The sequence below is a fragment of the Copadichromis virginalis genome, linkage group LG5 (genome assembly GCF_057382275.1).
Source record: "Copadichromis virginalis isolate Kocher_CV1m ecotype Utaka linkage group LG5, C_Virginalis_male_GT1.1, whole genome shotgun sequence".
NCBI lineage: Eukaryota > Metazoa > Chordata > Actinopteri > Cichliformes > Cichlidae > Copadichromis > Copadichromis virginalis.
In genome coordinates, this window is record NC_140622.1 from 11,310,929 (window position 1) to 11,333,260 (window position 22,332).

Genomic DNA, 22,332 nt, shown 5'->3' on the forward strand with positions numbered 1-22,332 from the left:
GCCTCTGCTAGAGCATAGATTTGATTTTTTTGGATAGCCTCTGCACTCCATACAGTTTACTCAGCAAAACCTTTCAAAACAGACTTAAAAACTCAAGAACAGTCAAAAGAAACTGAGAATTACACATTAAAGGGGGAAATACAACATAGTCTCAGTCATACACGTTGTTCCCTGAATAATACAGGATAAAAAGAGAGAGAGAGCTTAGACTAGCTGAATCACTTTCACTGCCTTTTTAATTAGGTTCATTTAAAGCATTTGCCCTCTGAACAGGCAAATCAGCTACTAAACTGTTGTGCGTTTAAAAATAAAATAAAAACACATTGGTCAAAGCAAGGCGAGCAGGTGGTCTGCAACAGCTCACCAAGTTACACATTATGAAGCTTCTCACAGAATGACTTTGCCCACCCACTATGGTCACTGCACATGTGGACTGGGCTTCCATGTAAACATTAACCGCTTCCCTCCCTCGGTTTAGCATTCACAGGGTGTTCAGTGACGGCAGAGAAGTAGCACCTTCACTGTTAATCTGTCATGAGCATGCCAACCAGCAGCCCTGTTACTAATGCCACTCCAACAAACAGCCATCTCTTCAGAGACTCCCCAGAGCTCCTAGTAGACATCCCTTTCCCAAATATCTCTGTAAAGCGGTCCTGGAAAAAAAAAAAAAAAGATTAGACAGTGTTTTAAATGACTTTTTCCCCCCCTTTAAAAGCACAAAAGTTGCACACCTCATGTCAACTTCATCCCCTGCCGACTTACCCATCCTCCATTTCGTTGGATCCACAGACTAATGTGATCATCTAGATACGCAGTCATCCAGTCTGCAATGTCGGGTACCAGCTCACCCATATTGCTGTCAATACAGTCCAGACACATTGCAGAACCAAAGACAAACAGACCAATTATACGCCCCCAATTGATTCCATCCCTGAACAACTCATCCATCACACTCTCGAAGCATTGCTGGGCTGTGTCTGGCGTGATGTTGAGGTGCGAAGCAACGTCCCTAAAAGACTGTGTGAACAGAAAACCAAACTGCTCTCCTGAGTCTAGAAGAGCTGATTTTAAAGCCTCTATGCCATCGTACGCAGGCAGGGATTTGGCCAGGTCTCTCTCAGTCCTTTGGCCCACATTGGTTGGCCTCAGAAGGGAAGTTGGGTGATTCTTCTGAGACAGTTTATAGCTTATAAAGAACTCCACCAGCTCTCGGTTCCTGCACTGCATCTCCACTCTGGACCTCCTCTGCAGGGCCAGGCTAATCAAATGCCACGATCTCTCCTGCCAGTCATACCAGTGTATCATCTGGCACATTAGGCTTCACTTGGAGTGGTCACCTGGAAGCACAGACGGATATTGCAGTTAGCTTCATTCTTTTAAAAATTTAGCAACTCGTGCAACTGTGTTTTAGCATCCATCTCTATTGATCATGGTCTTTACTCTTCACCAATTGTAAAAAAGGTAAACTTATGTATGAGGACTGCAACTGCAACTGTGGCAGAAATTTGGAAAATAACGTTTTATGCGAGCTAACCGCAGCTAACTAGTAGTTTTTCAAGCTTAGCCCTGAACTGTTCACCAGCATTACTTCTATACCAGAGCCTCTGAATGCCAGCTAACCATCGTTGACAGCTCCAGCTAGGAAGTCGCACGCTTGGATTCTACCAGTTTTAGCTTCACGTGCTAACCAGCTGCCACACACTCCGCATGAAACGCAGCAAAATTAGAAAAAAACTAAATCAATAAACAACTAAAAATTCTATTTAAGCCGTGAACATGCGGCGCCTCCACTCACCATTATACCTAGAGCTGCCAAAACCTTGTTCTCCGTTTGAGAAAGCAGCTATGAAGTTTTAAAAACTACTGCTGCGAATACTCCAGATAAACGCACCTTTCTGAAGCGTCACACTTTGTGGCCTGGGTAGCGATGCACGCTGGCGGTTGGACAGTTGTACGGTAGCAGCAGCCAGGAGTCCCACCCACTCATACAAAGCGACCAATCAAATAAGGAGACATTCCGGAAATTAGGAAGTCGCTGAAATTTCATTTAAAAACATGCAGCTGCATCTGTTGTGACACTGACACTCAGTAAATTATACGGAGTGGCACTTTACCTGGTGAGTTAAATGTTCGTGTTTAATGAATAGGGGCCTCTTATTGTAAAGTCTTCTCATTTTGGAGCACTGGGCAACTTATAAACAAATGTGTCATGTTAGAAAAAAACAGTATGCCCTAACGCTATCATGGAAGAGAAAGTGCGACTTCTGGTTGCCCAAAATGCCTTAAATTTACATTTATATACATACCTGTGCTCTCACTCTTAGAAACTGTTATTAAGTTAAAAAAAAAAACATTTTCTGCAGAAATACCTTTAAGCAGCTAATTTCACCTGGTCCAAAAGCTTAATAGCACAGAAAGAGCGGCAATAAACTTTCTTATTAATCAAACACCTTTATTAAAATGTGTCCATAAGGAATTAACATATCCTACATTTTCTAAATGTTAAACAGTATGGTGCAGTTCTTTGTCACAGTTGGGGGAAAAATATGCAAATAGTTCAGTTTACATATTTCTTATATGGTGTGACAGCAAACCAGTGAGTGATACAGATGTGCATGAAGAAACTAACAAGGAGCAATGGCTAAAAATATATACACAACACTACCTACATAATGCTGTTTATTTCGTTTCAACACTGTTCAGAAAAAAAAAATCAGCTGCTGATTTAGTGACCCACACATTCTGGTCTACTATTTGTAACTGTTGAGTCATCTTTGTTTTAATACACCCCTTTACTACTCAACCAAGGCACACTGCAAGGCTTGCATTCCCATCTTGCAAAGAAATCTCCGTCTCTCTAGAAGCATTATCTGCAGGTTTTGTTTCTTCAGTCATGTTTAATGGTTCCTTGGATTGGAAACTCTCGTGCGCATTTACATCGATATCTCCATTCTCAGTGGGTCTGTCATCTGTGTTTGTTTCACTGTCAGAGTCTATGGAAATAGTCTCTGTGCACGTACTAAGTTTTAAGGTACAATTTAGTGTCTCACTGTGTTTGTTTTGGTCCGTCTTTGGAGTACGACAACTGATGCCTACGGCCTTCTTAGCAGAGGTACCAACAATTTTGCTTTCCTCAAAATTCAAGTTATGCTTAACTTTCTTTAGAGCTTGCATGTCAAAGCCGAGCAGCACCGACACCTTCTTGGTCTTGCAGTTTCTCACGCACGTGCTTTGCTTGGTTGCAAAGTGTGTAGCGATGTCGGATTTCCACAGCCACAGACTCGCCGACAGCTTGTCCTCTTCAGAAGAAGAAAGGTACGGTCGCCGGTTGAAGTAGGCAGTCAGGAAATTTTTCCTGGCCTCATAAGTCTTGTGTTCATAGCTTCTAGGATCCAGAGCAAGCCCATCAGATTCAGCCTTCTTTCCAAAGATGGTGGAAGTCGTCTTAGCATCCTTGGCCAGCTTTATCCTCTTGGAGTTAGACATAGCCTGTGTTGATGGCTGCCTCTTAAGATAGCCAGCCCCAGAGGAGTTAAGTGTCAAGCCAGGTTTAAAGTTTTGGGTTGCTTGGTTCCTACCAACAGCCCTGCACTGCACAAGATGCAACGTAATTGTGGAAGCCACCATGTTGCTGGTGTACACCCCTAAGCAATGAATGCACTTGTACGTCATCTTTTTCTCAACTGGATGTATTGTTTGAAGGACTTGATGCCGTTCTCTCAGATGCATGGCCAAAGCATCGGAGATAGGCCCTTTGAGAATGGTGAAACACAGCGGACACACAGTCTTCCCAATCTCACTTGTTTGCATTAGTGAAGGGATACTTCCTGCAAGATGTTCACTTTTCTTATCGGTCCCTCTAGGATCAGGTAGTTTGACAAGATGTGGAAGACTATTCTGAACAGGCGTCGACTGATCTTGACCATTGATGGGTTCCTTCATGTTAAAAGTAAGAACAGCAAGCTGTACATTACTGGACTTCTCTTGTTTAATGGTGAGGTCAAAGGTTAGAGGCGATGCACCAGGGGGTCCAATAAACTCCTCAGGGTGTGCCTGAGCTGTATGCTCCATAATTTTCTCAACATTGTGGAAAGCAGAGTGACACTGTGGACAGGTTAAGCCATGGATTAGCATGTGATTTAGCAGTGTATCACTGGGCAGGTAGCGGTTACAAAGCAAACATTTGCTGGTAAAGTTGTGGATTTTCATGATGTACTTGGCAAGCGCCCACACTTTTTTCGCCTTGTGTGCATTCTCAAAATGAGCACTGTATAAGTTTTCAGGAAAAAGCTCATTGCAAACTGTACATATCTTCCACTTCTGTGTTTGGGCTGTGTTTACACCAGTACCAGCATTTTCAACTGCTGTACTGTTCCTCTGTACTGGAACAGTGGCACGCACCTGACTGCCTATAATGGGAGACTGACTTTTAATAACCGGGCCTACTGGCTTTAAATAGCCAATTACTTGCTGTGCATTTGGTTCAGGTCTAAGTGTTTGAGGTCTACTGACAACTAGAGGAGGCTTCTGTGACATGACTGGTAAAGACTGAGGCTTGGAGACGATAATGTTAGCATGTCCAATCATGGTTGTTACTTGGGCACCAATGCGCTCATGGTACTCAATAACATGCTGGACCAGAGCCTCATAGGTACGAGTGGTAAACTGGCATCTTTTACAGAGGATGTTGTTGCCAACAACAGAACTAGCACCATTTTTCACAGATGACTCAGAAACCATACCAAGATATGGTGAGACAATATGCTGAAAATGTTCCCTGTAGATGTGCCTTCTCACCACATTGTATAGCGTGTCCCGAAATGTGCATTTTTTGCAGAAATACATTGCTTTCTCCACACCGTTTCCCTGTTTGTATCTATCAAGATAAGCTTTCCCCAGCGCAGCTCCCTGTGAGCTTCCATAATTGTGCCGAGTTGAATTGGGTATGTGGAATATTTTAACATGCGTCTCCAAAGTTCTCTTGCTTGCAGTAAACGTGCAGTATGGACAGTTGAGCAGGATTTTACTGTCCAAGAGTTTCCTGTGCACATTACGGAAGTGATTCTTGTAGCCTGAGTAGAATTTGGAAGAAAATGGACACTCTGTGCAGCAAAATGGCTTTGATCTGTATTCCTAAAAAAAAAATGTAAAAAAAATGATCAAAAAAAAAAAAACAACAACAAAAACTTTGCATTAAGAAAAATATGCACATTAGTGCATGATAATGTGAGCAAGTCTTTCAGATAGGATAAAATCTTACCTGTGTTTTAGAGTATGATGGATCCCAGGCGCAGATATCAAGGCAAAGCGTGCCCTTCACAAACTGCTCATTAGGGCAAAACTCTTTGAACTCCTGCAAAAAATTTAAAATATTAAAGACCAACTCCAATGGAAATAAGTTTTTAACATTGTTACCATGTCTGTATAGTATTTGTATATGCAAGTCTTGGTTTTAAATTTGTATGCATCCCCTCTAATCCCCCTTTTTTGTTTGGGTTTGATAAAGGGTAATATGTTTCTGATTTTTTTCCCCCCCCTTTATTCTTATGGGGACTGGTACTGAATTTCCCTTTGTCAAGCCAGAGCACTAGTGAGTGTATTTGTGAAAGGCAAACACAAAGAGGTTAGGGATTAGACTGCAAATTCATTCTCTGCAAACTACACTAGGCAAAGCTGTGGAAATGTATCCACACCTTTGGAGTCTGTCATTTTAAAGCTTGATGAGGCTGTTTCTAAAGACAGACACACACACACACACACACACACACACACACACACACACACACATATGTATAGAGAGAGAGAGAACAAATTTGTTATCCTTATTACGTCCACCGATGATTAGGTGCCAATCAAAACTGCCTTAAAATCGTCACGTTGGTTTAAAACAAACACACTTACACCTTACTGAAAACCATCTTTGGGCAAGTGAGTGGTCTTTGGTCCATCAATGCTACCTTTATGTTATTCAAAGTTCTTATCCATCACATGCAGCTCAAAACACACTTGCTCACCTCTGCTGCCTCCTTGCAGAACTCAAGTCCAATGTCACCGAGTGCTTTTTTCACTTGTTTCCTGGCTCTCCTGATTCTTGTAAGATTGTTCACCGGGAGCTGATACATTATCTCCTGGCAGACAGATATGAATTCTTCATTATAACCTCAGGTACATTTATAACCTGTATCACATTATCCGGACTCACTAAGAGACAACACGCCCTTTCAGCACGTGTCTCCCTCTAGTACAGCGTGTTTATTATGATGGCATTGTGTGTTTCAGAGCTTCAGGGGTCCGGCACTGTTTCTATGGTGACGCTTCACTACAACCTTGTTTCTGATTGAGTGGTGGGTTTGATCAGAAAGCCTAACAACAGAACAGGTCCACGGCTTCTATTGTTCACCATGCACAGAGCTTTCGGGAATTACAGTTTTACAATACGTGTTAGCTTTGTGGGCTAGCGTTACAGTGTTAGCCAGATTTAGCAATGCCTACTGAGCACAAACACTAGCGTTGCATAGCTGCTTTCTTTCCCTTTCTTTCCACTTTCATTGACTATATTTAAAGTTTTACTCACCTTGCAATAAGCCAGAAGAGTAACTTTACAGGGGTTATCTCACGACATTAATGGCTAAAATAAAAAACAGAGGGGCTGGCGGGACATGCAGATTGGCGGTGATGCTCCCCTCAACGCCGGTGCTCAGCAGCTCCACAGTTAGCTAGCCAAGCTATCTAGTTAGCTCGTTCATCTGCACCGCAGAGCTGCTAGCTGGGGGACGAGTGACAAAACACAGCGGTAGAATTGTGCACAGCTCATGAAAATAGTACACTTCGAAAATGGGAACCTCCAGGGCCACCTATACTCCTCCAGTTCTCTGATTTTCTTGCACCGGAGGTCAGGCCAGCTTGCTGGCTAACGCGTTGATCAACTCTCAAACCAAAATGGCGACTACAAAAAGACGGAAGTCGTAGTCGCTGGGCTGGATTGACTGACCTGATTGTGCCGATTTCCCCCCTCAAATTCATGAAAACAATCTAGGCAGTTTAGAACACTTTCCATGATGCAAGTCAGATAAACAGTTTAACAAGTGCATTTTTTAAGTTCCCCCCAAAATGAGCACATATCAAACGTAATTGCTGATTTTTTTTATTATTATTATTTTATATTTTTTTGCAGATGCAGTATTTCTATTCAAAGAGAGAGCCAGACTTTGATAATATAGCTACTGTCATTCCAGTGGTTCCATAACTTCCAGTACAACAGTGCGAGGTCCTGTCATCACCAGTCTGGTTACTGTCCTGTAGTCCAGGTAAAGAACACACTGTCCATTTACCTGGCACACAAACTGCCGCACCTAAAAATAAATAAATAAATACATAATATATATATATATATATATATATTTTTTTTTTTTTTAAAGTTATGGATCCAAGATAAGTATCTTTTTCAGTTTGTTTCAGCTATTTAACCTTAACTCCAGCAGCTGCTGCAGGGCTTCCAGGGTCAACAGCCTGCATATAACAAGGAGCCATGCCTCTGACAACAAAGCCCCAGCCCAGGGCGTCTCCTATCACCTGCAATCTCAATCAGATAAAATACACCTTAGACTTTAATCTAAGAAGAAGAAGAAAAACACAACTTTATTAATGTGTTAAGCTTGTTTTGACTTTTTGACTTTTAGCCTTTAGGGGACTGTTGCTCAGGTATGCTAAATTGGTGCTATTAAATCCAATCAGAAATCTAAGTAATAATTTATACGTATAATTTTCATAACTCACCGTCAACACTTTCTTGATAAAGGGTGCACCAGGTTCCAATAATTCTTCACAAGTAACTTTTCTTTTAAGGACTGTGAAACCAATTAAAAGATTATGTCTATGTGTTTTCACAAACAAGCCTCATTACAGTAATATTTAAACTTTGATGATACTATGAAACATTTAACAGTTGAATATAAATAACAAAACACTCGCCTGATTTAGGATTGCATCGTACTGCTGAGTGTGACAACAGCTGAAGAGGTGGAAATCCAGCAGAGTGAAACTGAAGGGAACTCAAGCTACTTCGACGAACACCGGTAATCTGTTTGGAGTCTTTGTTTGAGCTCACTATTAGATATTAGTGGCGATGTCAGAATTCATAAAAAAAAACAAGGTGTATGTTGTGAAAATTGCAAGAGTTTCCTTTTATTTCATGTTTACTCAGTAATTAATTTATTTATTACCACTGAATGCACGGTTGCATTCCTTGGATGAGTTTCTGCGTAGAAGAAAGGGACTCTCAGAATTGTTGTCCTCTTGTGTTGATGCCATCACAGCTTCATCATTAACCTGCTCATTTTCAGTTAACAGCTCAGACAGGCGCCAACGCCGGCGGAAATTGATGCAGAACTGGTAGAGTAGCCCACTGTCAAAGAAATCATGCTTTTGTCCCACTGCGGGAGTTGGGGAGAGAGCAAAAAGCAGCAGTCTTAGTATAAATGGTATCTATGCAGTGTGTATTTTTACTTTTGATTGCAAGAGTCCCAGATGGCAAGCCCACCACTGACAGCTGTACATCAAAGGGCAAATGAAAACTCCCCTCACCGTGCTGAATGATGCCATGCTCCTGCAATGCACGGCACAACTCCAGTCCCTGTCGCCGGCTATCTGCCTCTCCATTCTGAATGAGATAGTCAATCAACTGGCAGCCAGGAAAGGAGCGCTTATAAGTAACACCATGCTCCTCTCTCAGCTGCAGAATGGAGTTCTTGTCTGCTATAAGTCTATAAGAGAAAACAAAACAGAATCAGATTTAAAATAGCATGCAGTGGAGGAAAAACCTGGATGAGATACACCTTTATTGAGGTCTTTCAATTCTAAGATTAAGCTGATCTGTCTCAGACCAGAAAACTTGAAGCACAAACAGACCAGCTCTTACTGCTCATATAGTTGTTGTCCTCGCATGAAGATTTTCACCTCTGTGTTAAAGGGAAATGTGCCATCATCCTTGCGGAAACGGTACAGCAGTTTGGCATCCTTGAATTCTGCCCTCTTGTCACAGACTGAGAGAAAGGCCGTTTTAAATATAAGTCGTGAAAGCAACATGAGGACTTAGCTTCAGGTAAAGAAGAGGAATTAATTTCAGCTAAAGAAGGGAGAGCTTCTTTAGCTGAAGCGCTTGCTGGTGCTTCCTTCTTACCGTGGTGTAAAATGTCATGGTCCATGAGGTGCTGCATGAGGCTGGCAGCTGTTGCTCGATCTGCAGCTTCCTTGTGGCTCACAAGCCAGTCTATAAGCTCGTGTGCCACAAAGCAGTTAGGGTAGGTGCGAAAGTGGTAGCGTCGATCCTTAATCAGTTTTCCATCGTGAAGTCTGAGCCTTAAAGTGGCGTTTAAATCAGCCGTGAGCCTTAAAACTGACATCAGTCATCTACCTGACCTGCAGAGTAGAATTTGCCGACATCGTCAGCGAATCTGTTTCGTCTTACCTGAGCTGTTCTCCTGCGATCATGACTTCAGCCTTGTGTTGCCTGGCCATGGCCTTTAACCTAATGCTGCTCGTTCGCTCCATGCTTCTTATAACTGGACACAAGAATGAGTGAATCTGACTTTTAGAAATGGCCGTCATGTTTACCGAAACACACAGAACCCCATTGTCATGTGGGAGCAATGTTGTGTATACAGAAATGACAAAGACGTTTGTTTTTTTTCTGTTTTGTTTCATTCAGTGCTACAGATATTAGTTTTTCATTTGGGTGTTTGGGTAAAACATCCTGCTCCAATTCTGAAGTACTTGAATTTAAATTATTTTCAGAGAAACACGGGGCTGTTTGCTTGAGTGATGCTTGATGTGTCCACCTAGGTTGTGTTTTCTATAACTGAAATCAAATTGTGTTGTTGTTTTTGTTTTAGTGTGTCATTCCTGAAATACTGGTAACATAAAACTGAAAAATACATCTATAAGTTACAGTTTCTTGAGCAACATCGTTCTTTTAGAGGTCACCTTACAGTTATCTCACAAAACAGGAAACTAGAAAAACACGCTTCGTATGTTGGTATATAGCCTAGCCTTCATCTCAAATAAAACAGCTGTTTTTAAAGATTCAGGTCAATATCAATGTATGCATCAAAATATGTGTTCTCAGATACAGATAAAGTGGAGTTTCTAGGGCTATGATATTGTGTTGAAGTGTAAACTTGATGTTGCAGTGCCTAGAAATTCTGCTTTTTCTTTGACTTGACTGTTTTGATACATGCTTGTTATGGCAAAAGAACCGAAGTGCCAGCTTGTGACGTGCACTTAGGCTGTGAGCATCCTATCATTAGCACAAGCTATACCACAAAGCATCACCCCGGTCTTCTGGCGTGAATCCTGTTATGTGTCCCTGAGAAATTTTTGCTCAGTCACACTGTCTCCTCTCTTCCTCTCTTCCCAGCAAGTCGAACTCGCTGAAACAATGCCTGGCCGTTCTCAGGCAGCAATTTCTATTGGTTTTGGCTTGAGTCTTTTTACCTTGTCAGTAAAGCATTCACTATCATTGGAGTAAGCGCTGCCTGAGAGGGTCAGCTCAGGGCAGGAACATTACTTAACCCTTCGATATCCTGTGCGTTTGTGCTTTAACTCTGGTTAGCCTGGTATCTGTTATGTCAGAGCTGCTGCTGAGCTGCTGACTTCTGGTGGGATCCCTCAGGAACTTCTTTGTGATGAGGCTTTGCATCTGTAATACAGTCATATTCCCTAAAGATGTAGTTTGGTTAATTAAAATGGAAAATATATATGTATATATTTTAAAGTAGCAGTACCATTGTTTTATGCATCTAAAATGTATTTGGCCTTAAAAAATAAGCGGTGAAGACTGAACAAATATATATTTGTACATTAAAATGTGAGCTTCACAATTTAAATCTAATAACAGGAAAAGCAACAAAGCAGTGAATATACCATATCCCTATGAAAGCCACTGCAGTGTAGGCAGTTGGCCACAAGATATCAGTATTCACCTGGGTATACCAAGGAGCACAGCAATCACAGTAGGGTCAAATGAATTTTCTAACAGCATCCTGTTGTTTTCTTAATGAATAATGACGTATAAATAACCATAAATTCCTAAATTACCACAAACCAATTTGCAGCAAATTGTGACTGATGGAAAATAAATGTATGGTTCTATTATAGTTCACAACCAATATTAGTTTTTAATAGACAAATTCATTGCCGTATATTTATTCAAAATCCTTGAAATCATATCCTTATCGTTCAGACGATTATGTTTTGTTTTTATGGGTTTTTGTTTTTTTGTTCTCATGGCTCCAATTCACTTTGGTGCATAATTTTTCCTGTGGGGTGAATTGGCAATATGCGAAATAGAGGGCGGATAAAACAATAAAAATAAAGAAATTAAACACAAAAGACACTACAGAATGGAGTTTGCGCCTCTGAGCAGACCTTTATAGGCTTTGGTCAAGTGACAATCACGAACAGATCGTGTGGACTCGCTCGTAGAAGCTTTTATGCAAATCTTCCCTTTTTCATTGGAGAGCAGGGTGGAGGTGTAGTCTGAAAGCCGTGACATCACACAATGCAGCTTTATGAAGAAAGTGCGCTTCTCCTGAAAAGGCAGAGTTGCGTCCAGTCTGTTGGCATCACCGGACTTTTAAGTTCCTAAAGCCAAACAAGCTGCGCGGTGCGACGTCGCAATTCAACGTAAAGTTGAAAAAGGCGCTCTCCTGTTTTTTGCTGTGATTTATTTTTCACGAGTGGTGTTTTCCCCCTTTGTGATCGAAAGTTTGGAAATACTTCATTTTTTTAAAAAAATTATTATTCGGGTTTTATTTTTGGGCTGTTTTTGTTTTTGTTTTTTTTACAAGTGACTGCGATTTCACTGGCTGCATGAAATATCAGTGGACATTTGGAGCTCTTTAAAGAGACCGGCTTTCCATTTACCATGACGACTGAGGCGCATTCACACTTGGGACTGCAGAAACCACCCATGGATTTCGTCAGCGACTATGACTTGATGAAGTTCGGCGTGAAGAAGGAGACGATGCAGGGGCTGGATCGCTCTTTCCATAGACCAGACTCCGTCTCCTCCACTCCTGGCAGCACACCTTGCAACTCTGTGCCTTCATCGCCAAATCTCAATCCTAACGACCACAGAAACAACGTCGAAAACAGCCAGTTCTGGATACCCAACAACGGGGGTTATCCTCAGCAAATGTACCCTCAGGCTTTTGGCCTGACACCCGAAGACGCGATGGAGGCCCTCATCGGAGCCACAGCGCAGCAGGGACACCCATCTGCGCCCCACGGCCACAATCCGCCACCTTTCCCGGCTGATTACGATGGCTACGGCCACCTAAACGAGCCTGTCCAGCACTACCCGGGTCTTCCGGGTCACTCGGACATGCAAGGTATGCCCAACAGCCACTGCCAAGACCCATATCTCAAAGATGACATGGGGTGCGCATCCCCTGAGTCGCCGGAGGCCCAGCAGGTCCTCGGTGCGCACCACCATCTCCAGCAACACAACCGCCACGACAGGCGATCCAACGCCGAGATGCACTTCTCAGACGATCAGCTGGTGTCCATGTCAGTCAGAGAGCTCAATCGGCTTCTCAGAGGCCTAAGCAAGGACGAGGTGATGCGTCTGAAGCAGAAACGCCGGACCCTGAAAAACAGGGGTTACGCGCAGTCCTGCCGCTACAAGCGCGTGCAACAGAAACACATTCTGGAGCACGAGAAGACGAACCTGCTGTCGCAGGTCGAGCAGCTGAAACATGAACTCAACAGGCTGATCCGCGAGAGGGACGCATATAAACTTAAATGTGAAAAACTGTCCGGTGCAAACTGTTACCACGAAACAGGGTCTACCAGCGACAACCCATCCTCACCAGAGTATTTAATGTGAGTTTGTAGATTTTCTGCAGAACTGAATCTTTTCCATGTATGAGGGGTGGCATGTTGGCCACCTGGTCGCCTTGCTCCTTACCAAATAACTCCACGGATTTATCAAGTTTAAAAAAAAAATCTCGGGCATAAAGGACACGACTCAACTTATTGTAATAGATGCAACTAGGCAACAAATAATGAATGGAAATTTGCGAATAAGCATGCATGCAGGACATGTATGAGATGTCTTTATTTTATACAGACATATCTGTATTTTGTCTCAGAGGACGTACTTGAAATCAGAGGATATTTGCTTTGAATAATTATGCAACCATATTGTTTTGCTTCACTTATTGTTTGATCTTCATTTTGGTGATTTTGCTTTGCTTTGCTTTTTGTAGCCAGGATTATATTTCGTGTTCATCCTTTCTTTATATAGAAAACATCTAATGTTAGAAAGCACACGTCTATTGTTTTTATGAAGCTGATTCTGCTGGACAGATGTGTTCCTTATTTGCTTTTCTTTTCAATGTAATACACAGTTATGCAAATAATTATGCAGATTTTCATCTACAATGTTTGTTTGTTGGGTTTTTTTTAAATTCATCTACTATGGATCAATAAACCTATTGTGACATTTTAAAATCGTGTCTCATCTTCTCACGAGTAAATGTTTTACCCGCGTGAAACATTTACTTCCACTTGCACATTTGTCATCGTGGCTTGCTGTAGTTTTTGGAGACATCCAAACACATTAATAATCATATACACAACATAAAAGCAAAAAAGAAAAAAAAGAAGAAGATAAATACTAGAAAAAAAAACCAAAGTCTACTATTTGTACATGCTACATAAAATAAGGGTATCACAGTATTTCAGCTAGTGCATAGTGTGTATAAATATGAAAGTAATTTGGTTCATTTGCAACTGAAAGACTATAAGCACATAAACAAAAATCTAAATTAGAGCAAAGTTCACTTTCCTCATCATAATATTCCTATTTTCTTATTCTTCCAAAAAACAAATAAGAACAAAGTGTATTAGTTAGTTTCGGCGGATGAAATGAGGAGTGGCTTTCTCTCGTTCCCTGACCTTTGCCCATCATGGAGTACTGCTTCCTGTGGGACCCCAGCATGTGAAAGCACAGGGCGCTAACTAGCCGGGGCTGTGGGGCACAGATAAAATGGAGTGGAAATCAGGCTTCCCTTCTCCTCTCTTCCTCGGACAAACACCTCTGCATTCATTAACAGAGGAAAAGAGAAACAACAACCACGGCACACTGCTCCGCGCTCTCTTGGCCAGCTTCAACAACTTGGTGTTTTGTTTTGTTTTAAATTTAAATCATTAGGAGAATTTCCTAATGAGGAATTTCCTAATCTTAAACTGATCATTCTCAGTTTAAGATTACAAAAATATTTGAATGAGCGTGTAGTTCCAAGGCCAGGGTAATAATCTGTGATAAGTGGTTACATTGTAAATTGAGTTTATAACCTCTGTGATTACCTCTGCACAGAATATCTTGGAGAGTGTTTCAGTGTCAGACGAGACTTTGTTACCGTCCTCCCTTTCAGTGAGAGTTTGGACTGGCAGGTGGCTCACTTTAGTCTGGAAACCAGATTGTCTTTTCATGTGTGACCCCCACCAACAGTTTTGACCTCACCCCTCTGTTAAAGCAAAGCAGGCCTGAAGTCACAGCACAGGTGCAAAAGCACTTTCTATCTGAAAACAGGCCTAATCACAAGAGCTCAGGATATCTAGACGGCTGCGGTGTTGAATCCTAATAAAAAGGGTTAATCTGTGGCTGTCATTTGTAAAAATGAGCCTCTATTTGTGAACAATAAACAAACATGTATGCATGAACACTTCACCTATTCAGATAGCTGCTCTCGAAAAACAGAGAAAATAAAATAATTGAATGAGTTGATTTGTTTCAAATCACTGATCAAGTGAGTGATTAAAATCACATAAAAATTATTAAAAAAATTATATAAAATTTAGATTTTTCAGTGTGTAACTGCATAGTTGCGGTAGTGGAGATTTTATTTTATTTTTTTTGGTGCAATGCTCTTGTGATAATGTACACTTGCATGTTCTTCACACTGCGCACACTTATGCCTCTCACAAAAATGTGGTTTTTAGAGGAGAGTGCTTTGTTATCGGTTGTGTGTTTGCGCACTTGCGTACATCACACGTGGATTTCCAAGCAACAGTGGAATAATACAGTAGAAGTGTTGGTGAGGAAAGCGGTTTGTGGTACTGTGTGACAGTGCGCAGGGTGCCATTGTAGAAACGATTAGCCAGCTCTTTTCCCTCGCATGTGATAGGCTGTTGGGGCCTGATGTGGGAGCCTCGCGCTCCACCACCACCACCGCCGCCGCCACCCCCTCCTCTCCCCTCCACTCACCCCTCCCTGCCACCAACACCCTGAGCCCACAGCGCCTGAGGCTGGCTACTGAGTCAGCAGGAGGGAAAGGTGTCTGCACGGCTGTGGCATCAGAACAAGAGAGAAAGCAAATAGCAAGAGAATGATGAAGAGCAGTGAAAACGGCTTAGAACAGACATGCTTGCATTTTTTAAAAACAGCGAGAAGGAATGGCTGCAAGATGAATGATAAAGCATGCTAAAGAGGAAGCATAATCATGCCTATAATTTAAAAAAAAATCTCTACTGCAGAGGGCTTAGTTTTTACACACACACGTTATTTCATAGAGTTTAATGAGACGCTCTGTCTTAATTTAACCAGAACACACTTTTACACACACACAGAGAACCTGAAGGAATGGTGTGCAGTGGAAACACTCGGACGGATTCATCATAAGCAGTTGAATGTGGTGCCAACCTCTTGCCTGAGTGCTAGGGTTTGCCAAGACTTGGCTGTGTCTCAGACAGCGGACACAGACAGTGGAATGCTGCAGCTACTCACCATTGTGTGCATGGGAGAGGCACAGGAATGCAGGCTGCCAGGCTTCATACACTAACACAGCCAGAGGCCTCGAGCCATGAGGGAAGACCCAGCCAAAAAGACCCCACAGTTGAACATCACTTATCACTTCCATCTGTGATATTATACCCATTCTCCTCTTGACAGTGTTACTTTGATCCAGCTCAACTGATTCTGGTGCAGCGTGACTCTTTCAACACTCAGTATCTTGTCGGGGTGGCTTCTGACTTAATGCAACAAAGCCGCTCAGAGATTAGATACCAAATGGATGTTTTGCTCAAATCAAGTCACAATCATTTGATCAACTGAGCAAATGTTTAAACACTGTTGATCAATCAGTGAATTCTACCTTTACAGTAATGATTTTCGCTAATCTTCCGTAGCTAAATGTCAGCTGGCCAGACGCTTGACCTCTGACCCCTCACCCCCAAATAACAAACCAGTTCCAGCCTGAGCCAGTTTTTTCACGGTTGTTTTGCAATAGCAAAGCCTCATACTGAGCGATCGTCGCTAAGAGCGACTTCACGTGAAGTGCAGAGCAAAGGCTGGGATGGAGGACAGGATGGACGACGGGCTTCCTCTTTCACTTCCTATATGAGGGTCCAGTCAAGTGACTCTCTGTGAGAGTGTTAGCCTGTGTGTCTCAGGAAAACGCAACTTCGATGGCTGTGGTTTCCGTTCAGGATGTCCAGTCGTTACTGCGCACAGTTGTGACACTGTGAATCATGCAGCGATCACACACGCACACAGGCATCTCCATGGACATAGCACACATAGAGACATGCGTATGCAAATCCAGGACTTTGCGTGTGCGTGCGCCTTCTTGCTCTCTCACACACACTTTTTAAAAATAAAATCATGTGATTGTGACGATCTTTTTTTTTTTTTTTTTGGTCAGAAGTATATTGTCGTGGCTGCTGATTACAACAGCAGTTTCACCCCCCCCCCCCCCCCCTGTTGCCACATCCTGAATGATTCCAGTGTAATTATGATTGTACTACTGGTAATGACTAAAGTTATCACATGATGGCCTCTGAAGGATTCAACAGAGTGGATTAATATGTAGCCCCAGGAACATAATAAAGCGGTCTTATTGGCGTAATAAGGAATCTGGCTTCCTGGGGACGTTGTGTCCAACGTGTTTGTGCATGAACTCTTGGGGATCTGATAGGAAGGCCCTCTGATAAAGTGCTTGTCACGTTCCAGTGGACACCACTGAGAGAAGTCAGACAAAGTCCTGTCACATTACAGACGGTGGACTTTGGTTACAGAGCAAAGGTGATGCACTGTATGTAATAATTATACAGGTTCCTCCCAGCATGACAGAACCATTATAAAACAGCCTGAGCTTGAGGGTTCACTGTAGTGCACAACAGGGGGGGTAAATTAACTCTGCAGTTGATGTTAAAATTACTAATCATTTTACTTGCATGGTTAGAATTCCACATGTTAACTTTCCTTCCTTTCATGGATACGCATGGTTTCATGAAGGTCGAAGAGAAGAGAAGAGAAGAGAAGAGAAGAGAAGAGAAGAGAAGAGAAGAGAAGAGAAGAGAAGAGAAGAGAAGAGAAGAGAAGAGAAGAGAAGAGAAGAGAAGAGAAGAGAAGAGTCTTTCCCTTTCAATCCCTGCAAGGATTTCCTGTTCTGTTTTATGGGGGTCATACAGCTGGCAGGCGCCCTCCTGTTTCTGTCCATAATGATGACAGGCATCCATTAGTGCACAGTAGAAACACGAGTCACCGAGGTTAAGTCAGCCCCCCCCCCACGACAGCCTCTTCCCTTTCCACTGCGCCTGGACCCCAGTACACTACCTACCTATCTAGGGAAGATAATTGTAGCTCACAGTTGCTGTTGACAAAGCTTTGCTGATTAAGGGTCAACTGTTGCTCAGACACCAGTATGTTTAGCACAACCTGGAAAGCGGGTCCAGCCCCTGGGGACGTTATTGGGTCTCTGGTCTATAACATACTTGCATCCGGGAAAAGTAAAGGGGTCACTCTGGTTTTTGGGAAGAGCCCAGCAGATGAGAAAATAAACACTTCTGGCTGTTGTTAGGAAATGAAAGACAAGAAACTGCTTTTTTTTTTAGTGGGGGTGTTAAAGAGAGCAGGAGTTTCATGGTCTTGACCTCATATTTTACATTGTGCTTAGAGGAATGAGATGAAGAAAAATAAACAGTTCAAAATATATCCTTTAGAAAAATAACTAATAACTGTGAAGTTTAGCTGAATCTTTAGAGCTTTCAGAAATTACAGCTGTCACTGCACATGTATAATTCGACACCCTTCTTCATAAGTTTCTGTGGGTGTTGCTGACATGAGAGTATGGCTGTAGTGTCATACATTTGGTGAAGTCTAAGAGGCCTCCCTGGAATTGGGTGTGTCACTCTCCCACTAATGTGTCACGTTATCATCTCCCTTGTGTCAAAACTCTTCCTTCGTGTTTCACAGAAGGCCTTTGGCTGAGCTTAAAGTCATATTGTTTTCCCCTCTGGCTGATTTTAGCACCGCTGTCTGCATTATATGCAGCTGGAGGACTTGGCAGAGAACTGTTCACACACCCACTCTTTGATTCTTTGGCCATCTTTGTCATCATGTTCGATGTGACGCCTCAGCTAAAATAACTGAGGAACAACCAACTGTGTGCTGTGGTTGGAGTGTCAAGGAGAAAAGCTTGTTATTGGGCAACCCAGAGCTTATAAGGGATCTATTTAAGGGGCTGCAGGCCTTTATCCTACAGTGAACCCATGTACTTGTTTGCTCTGTTTGTGGCCAAGATACAGGAAGTACTTTGTTCTGGCTTCTGTAATAGCAGAGAGAGAAAACCCAACTTCTCAAAAAGAAAAGAAAGAAAGAAAGGTTACAAGAAAACAACAAAGTCGACTGGGCGTGTGATAACAATTCCCACTGAATTTAAGATATATTGCACTCGCAATAAAGCGTTCGAGGCTGCCAGCAGTCACGTCAGTCTAACAAATCTGGTTGTCTTTCACCGCGATGGCTGCAAGCAGAAGTAAAAATTGCATGATGAAAAGTAATGAATGCAGACAATGCATGCAAAAAATATAACTTTATGGCGTTAAACCTCCAGTAACAGTTTTTGTTGGTGTTTTTGCACCAAAGCACAGTGTGAAAACAGCAGGGCCACGTTACCTGCTTTAGATCAACATATCAAACTTATTAGTTAACAGATCCAACTGATACAGGGCTTCATTTGGAGCTTTGGGTTTTACAATCAAGCATATATTCACTCACTATGTTTGTTTCTACAAAATATACACCTGAGAATAGTTGACGTGTTTAAGTTTGGACCAAAGTGGTGGTCTGACTTTGAGATACTTTAAGAAAAAATATTGATTACAGCAGCCTTAAGAGCTTTTGTGAAACTGTCCAAGGGGCATGTGTATTCAAAACTTTCTCAAGCTATATCTCTTATTATTGATTATTATGAAATGCAACTGATTTCCACTGCCTTTAAAAGGCAAACAAGAGCTTGGAAGGCACTGACGTATAGTCGCAAATCATTTTTAGAAACGCAGCAAACCAGCGAAAAAGAATCGAATGCGATTAGTGTAAAGGAACACACCGCCCACACGTGGCTGCACAGTATCCTGCAGCACCTCCGAGCTGTAGACAGTGGGAGTTTGTGCCCTCTGACATGTAAACCCTGAAAACCTCAGCCTGCGCTGGCTGAGAAACACTGAACTGTCCAATTTTTCTGGGCATCCCCCCACCTGCCAGCCTCACATAAGCTTACGCCGTCTTCTTGAGAACAGATCTAACATCACAAAATCAGACAAATGAGTGAAAACGATACTGCTGCAGATAATCAGGCTGAAAACTTCAAAGCCAAGAGAGACAAAAAAAAAGTGTTTCTGTGTCTCTGTGCTGCACTGCATCTGGAGTGAGTGTGTCAGCATGAAGTCTCTTTTTTTACAGGCAAGGTCAAAAGGTCATCGTAAGTCTGTGAGTGACAGCAGTAATGGTGAGTGGGGCTATATTTAAATCCCGTGGAGAGGGACAGCCTTGACTTACGCGTGGACCCTGCTCATCATTTTTTTCCACACAAATCTGAAACTGCTTCTTTTATGTCAAGCTGGCTTAAATGAAACCATCAACATTGTCGCAATGACAAATATTTTGAGATGTTGACTGTGTAATCATTCTCAGAACTATTACTGGTTGCCTCTGAATTAAAGGGGAACCAAATGTTACAAAATGTTCAAAGTAAATTCGTTTTTAGGTCCACTGATTTTCAGAGTAGGTTGAGAAATAGCTGTCTCACTATGGATTTTACTGGCCTGTGTGTGACAAAGTGGACTCTGCCTTTAAAGATTTATTTGTAATGCCCTGCTGAGGAGTCCGGTAGCTTTGTTGTCTCAATGGATCTGAAGGCTGAATGTGTTGATTTGTTTTGGTGAAAACAAACTGTGGTTGAACAGTAGAAGCAGTGGAAAACACGGGCATTGGGCTTTCCCACAGAATTGGCGGAGAAGACTTTGAAATAGGAGTGGCTTCTTGAAGCTTTGACAAACCCTGATTACCTGATAAATCTGTCAGAAGCCGCAGCCCCTCTATAAGAACCTGTTTTTTAAAATTATGTGCTAGTAAAACAGATCTTTAAAGGACTAATCCTTCAATCCAGAGTCAGTGTTTCATCAGCAGAATACACCTCGAGTGGTTGAATCAACGAGTGCTTCCCAAATGTGTCACATAAATGAGATTAATGAAAAACGTGTGCAGAACGACGGCGTGTTGTTGCCCTTTCAGACTAGTTTACCCCCCGGGGCTACGTTGACACGCACACGCATAGCTATCTGTGCTGCTATCTCTTTACAGTACATCTGTGTCAGCAGTGGGCTGAGGCAGGAGCATGAGAAATGGAGGCGAGCTCAGTCCTCAGTCCCACAGATAGGGGTTGTGTACTTAACTGTAAACAGTTTCTGTGTGTGTGTGTGTGTGTGTTTGTCTCTGTTTCTATCTGTTTTCATCACCTCTGGAAAGGTGGCATGACAAGTCTTCCCACAGGAGCAGCAACAGCCGAGAGTTGCCACCCCGCACCTTCCTCCTATCTCCACCTCACTTGATGACATGGGCTTTATCACATCTGCATCTGCTGGGCCAGTTAGTCTTTCCCCTTTGTTCAAGGATTAAGAGATGTTGCTGAACCCAGCATAGAAAGACAAATTGGGAGCTTTCTGACATCCAAGTGGCACCGATGTTTTCCTCTGTGAATAGGCTGGATTTTAGAGTCCAGCAATTATTCAGAATCTAGTTAACAGTGTGCAGAAGATCTCTCTCTTCTCTTGACTGAATCACCTCTTTGATGGCTGCGATGGACTCCCTCTCAGTCCTCAATATGGAAATGTCTTCTTTTACTCTTTAACTGCATTAAATGATGTGTCCTGTATGGCCTCTAGCTGCTGGGGAATGAAGTGGTTTGTAAGATCAACATTGAGAAAGCTGCTGAAATTTTAACTCCTAGCATAATAAACAAGAGCACGAGTCCTCCGTGATATTTCCTGCCAACTTAAAGCCAGGATGGAATAAATCTGATCCTGTTTTACTTTAGCAAAACTCCAAAACTATTTCACAAAAGCACCGACAGCATCAAAGAGGTGACGCCTTCGCTCCATATTGAGCCACTGTTACACAGAGAAGTTGACCTTGCCTTTGGCCTTTTGGCTGTCTGACAAAGCAGTCCCCATGCTGTAGTGCAGTACGGCTGTCCTCTAAATGAAAGTAGCTGAGAGGCGAAGGGCAAAGAGGCCTATGGAATATCAATGTGCGATGCTCTCAATTAAGATTAAAGCTTCGAATGGAATCCTATGGAGCCGCTTCCCTAAGAAATGCTTGACATTTTACCCTTGCTGACTCGGGATAAAAAAAAAAAGAAAAAAAAAGTGTCCTGCGCCACCAGTACCACCACCACCGCTAACTAGCTGCCCCTCCTCGGATACGGCGCGCCTTTTGCTGAATTCATTCTGTAGATATTGACTTAGGCTGCAGTCACACTTCTGAGAAATAAGTGAAATGGATCATCTTACTGCCAGTGGATGATAAGAATACTGAAATATGAAAAAGCGTCTGGATCAGCAAAATGACAAACCACGGGGGGAAATATGAGGCAGTCATGATAAACCCTTAGAGACAAATTCCCTACAGCTAGACGTGGAAATGAGGCAAGGAAAGAGCGGGGCAGCGAGGGGAAAGGAGAAAAGAAAATATACATATCCAACATTTTAATGGATGTTCAAAACAGAGCTTCATTAATTTAAAATACATATATCCTCTCTGCCAAAAGCACGGGCAGGCTGCACGTAGATGGCTTTTATCCACACAAAACGGCAGCTGTAAGATTTGCTCAGTAAGATCTGACCTCAGTCTGATTTATTACAGGAGAAACTCGCCCAGTGAAAAAAATACATCACACTGTCTTCATTTTGCATATTTTTAGCCACTAAATATTCCTTATTTACAGGAAGCGGTGCATTGAGAAGAGCTGTGCCCCTTTTTCATTAATG

The 22,332-nt window shown here is 42.4% G+C and overlaps 4 protein-coding genes across 7 annotated transcripts; 1 reads left to right on the top strand and 3 right to left on the bottom strand.

Annotated features, from left to right (window-relative positions):
* Positions 1-218: 218 nt before the first annotated feature.
* On the bottom strand, positions 219-5,322 carry LOC146708964 (bcl-2-like protein 1). Of its 3 annotated transcripts, none has more exons than XM_085455890.1 (3): positions 5,261-5,322; positions 763-1,337; positions 219-653 (listed from the first exon to the last, which is right to left on the bottom strand). In XM_085455890.1, the coding sequence occupies exons 2-3, from the start codon at positions 1,312-1,314 to the stop codon at positions 525-527; spliced, it is 681 nt and encodes a 226-aa protein (XP_085312016.1). In that variant the 5' UTR covers positions 1,315-1,337; positions 5,261-5,322; the 3' UTR covers positions 219-524. The 3 variants fall into 3 exon arrangements, with proteins under 3 accessions (XP_085312016.1, XP_085312015.1, XP_085312014.1); XM_085455889.1 differs by lacking the exon at positions 5,261-5,322 and adding an exon at positions 1,892-2,311; XM_085455888.1 differs by lacking the exon at positions 5,261-5,322 and adding an exon at positions 1,796-2,310.
* Positions 2,432-6,942, bottom strand: adnpa (activity-dependent neuroprotector homeobox a). Of its 2 annotated transcripts, none has more exons than XM_085455885.1 (4): positions 6,575-6,942; positions 6,015-6,125; positions 5,261-5,353; positions 2,432-5,133 (listed from the first exon to the last, which is right to left on the bottom strand). In XM_085455885.1, the coding sequence occupies exons 2-4, from the start codon at positions 6,120-6,122 to the stop codon at positions 2,800-2,802; spliced, it is 2,535 nt and encodes an 844-aa protein (XP_085312011.1). In that variant the 5' UTR covers positions 6,123-6,125; positions 6,575-6,942; the 3' UTR covers positions 2,432-2,799. The 2 variants fall into 2 exon arrangements, with proteins under 2 accessions (XP_085312011.1, XP_085312010.1); XM_085455884.1 differs by having other exon boundaries at positions 6,015-6,128.
* LOC146708966 (DEP domain-containing mTOR-interacting protein) lies at positions 6,574-9,587 on the bottom strand. The gene is made up of 9 exons (XM_085455886.1): positions 9,467-9,587; positions 9,179-9,357; positions 8,918-9,041; positions 8,584-8,762; positions 8,223-8,432; positions 7,972-8,106; positions 7,777-7,847; positions 7,468-7,572; positions 6,574-7,352 (listed from the first exon to the last, which is right to left on the bottom strand). The coding sequence occupies exons 1-9, from the start codon at positions 9,547-9,549 to the stop codon at positions 7,227-7,229; spliced, it is 1,212 nt and encodes a 403-aa protein (XP_085312012.1). The 5' UTR covers positions 9,550-9,587; the 3' UTR covers positions 6,574-7,226.
* A 1,991-nt stretch (positions 9,588-11,578) lies between these two features.
* Positions 11,579-13,032, top strand: mafbb (v-maf avian musculoaponeurotic fibrosarcoma oncogene homolog Bb). The gene has a single exon (XM_085455891.1). It carries the CDS (start codon positions 11,924-11,926, stop codon positions 12,884-12,886), a length of 963 nt encoding a protein of 320 aa, XP_085312017.1. The 5' UTR covers positions 11,579-11,923; the 3' UTR covers positions 12,887-13,032.
* The last annotated feature ends 9,300 nt before the right edge of the window (positions 13,033-22,332 follow it).

Excerpts from the sequence above, each read along its gene's own strand:
- mafbb (XM_085455891.1), top strand. The coding sequence starts at position 11,924 with ATGACGACTGAGGCGCATTCACACTTGGGACTGCAGAAACCACCCATG.
- LOC146708964 (XM_085455890.1), bottom strand. The coding sequence starts at position 1,314 with ATGTGCCAGATGATACACTGGTATGACTGGCAGGAGAGATCGTGGCAT. Across the intron at positions 654-762 it reads TCCAACGAAATGGAGGATGG|GACCGCTTTACAGAGATATT; the intron begins GTAAGTCGGCAG and ends TTTTTTTTCCAG.
- LOC146708966 (XM_085455886.1), bottom strand. The coding sequence starts at position 9,549 with ATGGAGCGAACGAGCAGCATTAGGTTAAAGGCCATGGCCAGGCAACAC. Across the intron at positions 7,848-7,971 it reads ACGATGCAATCCTAAATCAG|TCCTTAAAAGAAAAGTTACT; the intron begins GCGAGTGTTTTG and ends TTGGTTTCACAG. Across the intron at positions 7,353-7,467 it reads CAGCAGCTGCTGGAGTTAAG|GTGCGGCAGTTTGTGTGCCA; the intron begins GTTAAATAGCTG and ends ATTTATTTTTAG.
- adnpa (XM_085455885.1), bottom strand. The coding sequence starts at position 6,122 with ATGTATCAGCTCCCGGTGAACAATCTTACAAGAATCAGGAGAGCCAGG. Across the intron at positions 5,354-6,014 it reads TCTGCAAGGAGGCAGCAGAG|GAGTTCAAAGAGTTTTGCCC; the intron begins GTGAGCAAGTGT and ends AATTTTTTGCAG. Across the intron at positions 5,134-5,260 it reads CATCATACTCTAAAACACAG|GAATACAGATCAAAGCCATT; the intron begins GTAAGATTTTAT and ends TTTTTTTTTTAG.